Source organism: Sminthopsis crassicaudata, chromosome 6 (assembly GCF_048593235.1).
Source record: "Sminthopsis crassicaudata isolate SCR6 chromosome 6, ASM4859323v1, whole genome shotgun sequence".
Classification (NCBI taxonomy): Eukaryota; Metazoa; Chordata; class Mammalia; order Dasyuromorphia; family Dasyuridae; genus Sminthopsis; species Sminthopsis crassicaudata.
Window position 1 is genome coordinate 125,884,612 of NC_133622.1, and position 7,926 is coordinate 125,892,537.

Below are 7,926 nucleotides of genomic sequence, written 5' to 3' on the forward strand. Positions count from 1 at the left end.
TTTTACTATACTGGGGGCAGTAACAGAACACATTTGCAATATGAAAAATACTTTTACATCAAGCCTGGAAGGGATGGGGTATTAACACAATTTTACATAAAAGGAAACTGAGGTCCAGACTATAGATTACTTAACAATGGTCAGAAAACTAATTACTAGTGATGTTAAGTGACTCCCACACAAGTTCCTTAGTCCTGTTTCTTTCCATTCCTTATCTGTAAAATGAGAAAGAAATAGCAAAGGACTTCAGTATCTTTGCCAAAATAAAACAAATGGGGTTACTGGAATTAAGATAATTTGTTTAGATCTATGCACTAAAGCAACTTCGTAAGAAATGTTCAAGCATTTTTTTTTATACTATATACTATACTATATACAGGAACAGAGGCAGAATAGTAGTGACTACCTCTAGAAGATCCAGATTCAGGTCATCTAGATTAGCTAAGCTAATTTATTTTGAGCTCCTTGAAGCCAGGGAGTTTTTTGCTTTTCTTTGTATCCCTGTTTGAGCACAGGGTCCGACAATAAACATTTTTGTTGATACACTGACCTCTTAAAATTTTTAGTAATCTTTTCACCAAATAAATCCAAAGACACATTTCACTTTTGCAAAAACTCTTGTTCCAAAATTTTTTTTTTCCCTCTCTTCCACCTAACCAATTTTCAAGCAATAGGATATAGGTTAAACATTTGAACTCTTCTTTGTAGTTCTGACACATAGCAAGTACACTTCATAAATGTTGGGATATCTTAGATTATAATACTTTAAGACCAAAAATTTGATTTATTTAGTATTTCTGGTTACAATGCAAAGCATTAGAATTAAAAAAGAATGCTCATCAGAAAAAAACTGATATAAAATTAACAACCCTTATTCACATGTTAATACTTAAGACCCATTAAAACATCAAATTCTAATTTAAGATTATCTCAGGATGCTCAAAATCACAGTCTGCCATCCCTCCTACATCACCCGTCATTTAAAACCTATTCACTCTACAACTAAGGAGGCTGACTGTAAACTAATACATGCTATGTTCACTTTTTTATTCACTCCTACCTCCATTATCTTTTTTTCTTGGTGACTACTCCAAGTTTCCCTCACTGTTCTTTTTTCATTCTTCCAGAATGCAATGCTTTCCTCAGCAGGGTACAGACAGTTCCAGTTGTGTATTTTCTAACCCCAAGAGCAGTCTGGTAAAAATAATTCCTGGGATAACTAACTTCTTGAAAAATGATACTCTTCATTTCTCACCTTTTCTCTTTCTAGATCTTCTGCAAATTCTCCACTCGCCACAAGTAGGATGCAGTACTGGTTATGGAGGGTTATCTGGAAAAGGCCTGGCTATTTAAGAGTTAGGAGCATTACAACTCAACTCAAGCAGTAACTGCCTCTCATACAGAGTGTAGTAAAAACTCCATTAAAAAACAAAACCTGCTAGTAATGCTTTCTCTTGTTGGCTTAATCATCTGTTCCCCTCAAATCTACTTTCATTCTATTTTATACATAGTTTTATGGATTCAGGTAGAAGAATGTCAAAAACTTTACGTAAATAAAGAGTAAAAGACATAAAATCAAGTACATAGATCGGAACGGATGGCCCAAGCAACCTTTCAAAACTTCTAGTCTTTAACATTTACTTTTGATGGGCCCACCCTCACAATATTAAAGCAAAAAGGACAGTGAACAAAACTGTATCAAATTTGTTTTATTTTTTATAGTTCCTCATCCATCCTGAATCTGTCATTAGTGCTGCTTCCGTCTGAAGGAGCATCCTGGGAGAGAGATAGTAAACCGTTATTTGTCATCGTAGTTTAAGCAAAAAGATATTTACCCACTCCAAGCTCTTTAAGGAGCAGCTGTATATGGGGGGAGCAGTAGATGAAGAACTGGGCCTGGCGTCAATAAGACATTTCCCAAGATCAAAATCAGATTTCAGGTACCTATGAGACTAGTAACTTGCACCTTCAGCTTCATCAGTAAAATGAGCTGAAGGATGGACAGATAAACACACACACACACACACAAATACAAGCTAACCAGCAATCCCTTTTTATCTTTTTAAACCTTCACAATTAGTCCAAACTTTTTCCAGCTTTCATCTAATCTCCCCCCATTCATTCTATTTTTCTCACAAAAGCCACAGGGGATAATTCAATTTTAACATTAAAGAATTCTTAGTTATCTGACACTTGGCTCACTATCAACCCAATTCCTCAAAATTCAGGTATTTCGGAAACCCGGGGTGGGGGGAGGGGGAGATAGACATCACTGACCTTCTGTAAGTCTTGCTTTTCCTCCAGTAGGCTGACAGAGGACCGTGGAGCATCCAACACAGAGAACCACTGTTTGTGCATGGCTGAAGACAGTGGTGATTTTATAGCACCCTATAAAGCACAATTCAGGATTTGAAACCCTGTCCACCACCTTTATGCACTGCTAATTTTAAGATAGACACAAGCCACACCTCCATCCTATCAACAAAAAATCAATTTAAAAAGCAGAAAAAGTCGACCACCAACCAGCCCTACCCCGAAATTATCAGGCAAATTCTGTAGCCTTTTAAAAAGCTATTCATCCCTATTATCTCTCCGCAATCTAACAAGGCCACCTTCCAGACTCCGAGTTTAATTCTGTGGGCTGGTTAGCATCTATACCCGTAGGGGACCACAACAAAGGGATGACACACACGGATCACGAAGGCACGTGACGCGCCGGGGCTAGGGCGGAGGGCCTAGCCCGCAGCGCGCCACACTCACCTGGGCACTTTACATCCATGAAATACGAGTTGGGACTCTGCACCAGGCGCTTCTTCTTGTGTTTCCGCTTCTCCTCCTCGGGAGAAGGGTGTAGGAGGTCTTTCGCGAGCTGTGAGGGGCAGAGAGGGACAAATTAGAGACCACCGTGAAGGAGGAGGAAAGCAGCCACTGTCATGTTAGAGCCGTGTCTCCTCCCTCATGCATGGGGGACCCGCTGCTGCTCACGAAGCTAAAAGGGCTGTAACTGGGGGCCCTCCACAGCCCACAAAACCATTTGGGAAAGGCAGAACAAGGCTCCGTTGGAGCCAGAGCAACTCACCGGCATGTCGGAGCGGAGAAATCTTTACGGCCGGGAAAGTGAAAGCGCAAATCCTGCTCTTTATATATTTCGTAAGGCCGGAAATGACGCATACGTCTCGCCGGGCCACCATCTTGAGGAGGTCATTGAGGCTTGCTTATCTATTGACTTCTTCCGAAAGGTGGCGACCATATAAGGAAGGTCACAGAGAAGTTAAGGTATCTCTACGGCGCCTTTAAAAGGCGTGGGTGGTCTTGGCGATATCTTTTAAGTCCCATGTGCTGCCTGAGGTAGTAGTTAATGAATAGCCATCTGCCTTTACCATTTAGCCCAATGAATGAGAAACCTGAGCAGAATCCCACAAACAGGCTGTACAAATGCCAGATCTAAGCCAGGAGATGAGCATGTTAGTGCCAACTTGATGCCAACTAGTGGGAGCAGGGGACAGAACACCCAGCAACAGGGAGACACCTGCCAGAGTTCAAATGTGGCCTCAAGCTCTAGCTGTGTGACCTGAGAGAGTCCCAAGTTTGCTCCCTATTTACCATTTGCCTCAGTTTTCTCATCTCTAAAATGAACTGGAGAAGGAAGTGACAAACCACCCCAGCGTCTCTGCCAAGAAAACCCCAAATAAAGTCCCAACTATGACAGGTCAGTAATAGCATGCCAAATTCTGTGCCAAGATCTGAAAATAACAAAAAAGGCAAAAAACAGTAGACAAACAACTATGCATAAGTAAGTGAATGTTAACAGGAGAAACAACACGAAAATAAGATCACAAATGACAAAATGTACAAACAAGCTCTAAAAGGATACATTCAGCATGCTTTCAGAAGGAAAGTTTACTATTAAGGGCCATTGGGAAAGGATTCTTGCAGGAGGTGGGCCTTAAGCTGGGACTTGAGGACCTGAGCATTTGTACATATCCTGACATTTTTGGAGGTATTTCCTTTAAACCAAAGAAGCATAAATCTTTTGATATAATGAGTTGCTATTATAACAGTTTAGTTCAAAGGTGTCAGAGATAGCCTCAGCATCTTATGACAACTAAAGTATTTTGTTATTGGTTGCAGGAGCGACTTGCTATATTACAAAGAGCCACATTGTATAAGGAAGATAAAGAAAAATGTGTATTTCTATGATGTTTATTTTTCTCCAGTTATATATGGCTGTTCCATCCAAAGCATCAGTTACTTAAAATGTTTCATGAAATTGATCCAGCCATTCTGGAGAGCAATATGGAACTATGCAATTGATCTAGCAGTGTCTCTACTGGGCCTTTATCCCAAGGAAATCATAAAAGAGGGAAAAGGACCCCTATGTGCAAAAATGTAGCAGCCCTTTTTGTAATGGCAAGGAACTGGAACCTGAATGGATGCCCATCAGTTAGAGAATGGCTGAACAAGTTATGGTATATGAATGTTATGGATGGAATATTATTGTTCTATAAGAAACTATCTGAGCAGGATTATTTCAGAGAGGCTGGAGAGACTTATATGAACTGATGCAAAGTGAAGTGAGTAGAACCAGGAGAGCATTGTACTCAGCAATAGCAAGATTATACAATGATAGAAGAGGCACTTTTCAACAATGAGATGATTCAGGCCAATTCCAATGGTCTTTTAATGGAGAGAACCATCTGCACCCAGTGAGAGGATTGTGGGAACTGAGTGTGGATCACAACATAGTATTTTCACTTCTTTTGTTATTTTCTTGCATTTTGTTTTCTTTCTCACTTTTCCCTTTTTGATCTGACTTTTCTTGTGCAGCATGATAATTGTGGAAATATGTATAGAAGGGTTTACTTGCTGTCTAGGGGAAGTGGTGAGGGGAGGAAAGGAGAAAAAAAAATTGGAACACAAGGTTTTGCAAGGATGAAAGTTGAAAACTATGCATATGTTTTGAAAATAAAAATGAGTTTCGTGAAATCAAAATCTTGCAGAAGGTGGAACAAGACAAGGGCTAAAGCTAATGGAACAGATTGCCAATGGAATTCATTGAATGGTAGTGGGAAGGGTAGATACTTTGTGACATGAGCAGATCTGTGCTTTGGGAAGATCACTTCTATAGCTGAATGGAGGCTAGATTGGAATAGGGAGAAACTTGAAAGAAACTAACTAGAGGTTAGTGCAATGGTCTAGGTATAAGGGTAGGGGACCTGCATCAAGATGGTGGCAGTGGGGAGAAGATGTGTATACAAAGATAATATGAAGGTAGAACAGATGGAATTTAGGAACCGATTATATATGGGGAAAGAGGTAAGTGAGAGAAAGTTGACACCAAAGTTGTAGTGACTGATAAAATTGTGGTGTCCTTGACAATAATGAAGAAATTAAGAAGAGGGATGGCTTTGCAGGAAAAAATAACAAATTTCATTTTGGACAGGTTGAGTTTAAATTTTCCAGTATAAATCTGGAGGGTCAGGAGAGATGTTAGATCCAATACAGGCTTTCCCTATTTGAGCGTCTGACATCACTAAGGGTAGAAGGATAGAAAATAAGCAAGAGAGTCAGTCCTCATCTGTTCTAGTGAAGACATTAATAGTCAGGAATAGTCATTTGTCTTAAGGAAAAGACCCAGGTGACAGAAAATAAATAGATGGACAGGGTAAACCATCTAGAAGTTTGAGATCCAGTGATCATGCCAAAAAATAATCCAAAAAAAAGTCTTTTAAAAGTGCCTTTCCCTAGGTAGATACTATATAGATAAAATTAGAAGGCTGTGGTTCTTACTTTCTAGATATTTATTAAAAGGTCAGGGCTCAGATATGCTTTTGTAGGTGAGTAATTACAGGAAGGGCATAAAGCAGAGTGAAAGCAGTAAAACCTTATGTCCAAAACTATAGCAGCTCTTTTTGTAGTGACAAAGTACTATAAACTAAGGTGACACCCATCAATTGGAGAATAGCTGATCAAATATTAGTATATGAATACTATAGAATATTAGTGTGCCACCATAAGAAAGGACACAAAGGACATAGATCTAAGAAGATATAAGAATTGATATTGATTGAAATGAAGAGAATCAAAACAAGTTATAAAAATGTAAAGAAAAACAATTTTGAAAAATTGTCATCATTGTAATGATCATCTATGGTACCAATAAGTTTTCATGCTACCTTACTTTCTGAGATTTGAGATTCAAGATGCATAATGAGCTACACATTTTACTACATTGGCAGTATGAGAATTTGTTTTGCTTTACTGTGCCAATTTGTTTTAAAGGTCTTTTTCACACCCACTTGGAATGAGAAAGAGAAAGAGACTGGAAAGGTAGAAATAGAGAAAAAGGAAGACAAAGAGGAAAAAAGAAGAAATAGTTTAGAAGGAGTCATAAATGAGCAAGATAGGTTTGAATGTTAAATGTGGAATTTACTGAATTTTTTAAAAGCAAAGTCAACATAATGTTTACATTTCTATATACAATTCTCTTCTGTTCCACAATGTTTGTTTTTTATGATATTTTAAAAGTTCAAAATTAAAACATAAAGGAAAAAATGCAAACCAATACCAAGTACATACCAGAATTAAGAGCAATTTGGCTTGGTGAACAGGGTGGGAGGGAGATATTTTATTGATGTAGAAATTACAAATTTATTCATTCCAATAGTCCACAAAAAAATGTATCGTATACCTACCATGTGCAAATTGCAGTAGGGATTATAAAAATCTATAAAACATGGTCCCCACTCTTTAGGCAATTACAATCCTATAACTAAAAAAGCTTTTCAAAGTAGAAGAGATTCAAGCTTCAAGTATTTACTAAAAAGTCAACGCCAGAGACTTTCTAGATTATTGATCTGTAAGATGTAGGGAAGGAATTTCCAAAACTGTTTGACAGCAGAAAAGTTTACCTTGAGTTAGTGGAGAAGGGAACATACATTGTAGACATTGAAAAAAAAGCACTTAACAAAGTTGTCCAAAAGTAGAATGGAGTGCCTTCAGAATTTGTGATTTTCAAATAACTGGAAGTCTTCAAGTGGAGGCTAGATGCAGTATAGAGGGTTCAAATTCAGTTCAAATAGCGGGAGATGATAATCCAGTCTGGGGTTTATAAAACAAATGAGTACAAGAGAATTTTTGAGTAGCAATTCTTAAAATGGATTTCAATTAAATTAAAATGGATTCTGTTGTTGGGGGTCAAAATCTGGGTAAATATCACCAAATTGCATATCAGGAGTGTGTTTCAGTAAATCTGATGCTACTACTCCTGGGTGATAGGTCACACATTGTCTACCTATATTACTGACTGGGATATTATCTACACATTCCCCAGTTTCCCAGATCAGTGTATGGATAAATATTGTTTTGTAAGCATTCTCAGGAGATGAAATGGTCAGGTGGACTGTATGTGGCAAGGGATCATAGGTTGGACAGGGACAGACCTGGAGAGACTTACATGAACTGATGCTGAGTGACATGAGTAGGACCAGGAGATCGTTGTATACTTCAACAATAATACTATATAATGATCAATTCTATTGGATGTGGCCATTTTCAACAAGAGATGAACTAAATCAGTTCCAATAGAGCAGTAATGAACTGAACCAGCTACATCCAGGAAAAGAACTCTGGGAGATGACTATGAACCACTACATAGAATTCCCAATCCCTCTATTTTTGTCTGCCTGCATTTTTTATTTTCTTCACAGGCTAATTGTACACTATTTCAAAGTCCGATTCTTTTTGTACAGCAAAACAACTGTTTGGACATGTATACATATATTGTATTTAATTTATACTTTAACATATTTAACATGTATTGGTCAACCTGCCATCTGGGGGGGAGGGGAAAATTAGAACAAAGGTTTGGCAATTGTCAATGTTGTAAAATTACCCAGGCATATATCTGGTAAATAAAAACTATTA

At 38.1% G+C, this 7,926-nt stretch overlaps 1 protein-coding gene across 1 annotated transcript; it reads right to left on the minus strand.

Annotated features, from left to right (window-relative positions):
- Nucleotides 1-1,694: 1,694 nt before the first annotated feature.
- LOC141546493 (small ribosomal subunit protein eS27) lies at nt 1,695-3,229 on the minus strand. Its single transcript, XM_074274340.1, has 4 exons — nt 3,080-3,229; nt 2,761-2,869; nt 2,278-2,388; nt 1,695-1,776 (listed from the first exon to the last, which is right to left on the minus strand). The coding sequence occupies exons 1-4, from the start codon at nt 3,083-3,085 to the stop codon at nt 1,748-1,750; spliced, it is 255 nt and encodes an 84-aa protein (XP_074130441.1). The 5' UTR covers nt 3,086-3,229; the 3' UTR covers nt 1,695-1,747.
- Between the last annotated feature and the right edge of the window lie 4,697 nt (nt 3,230-7,926).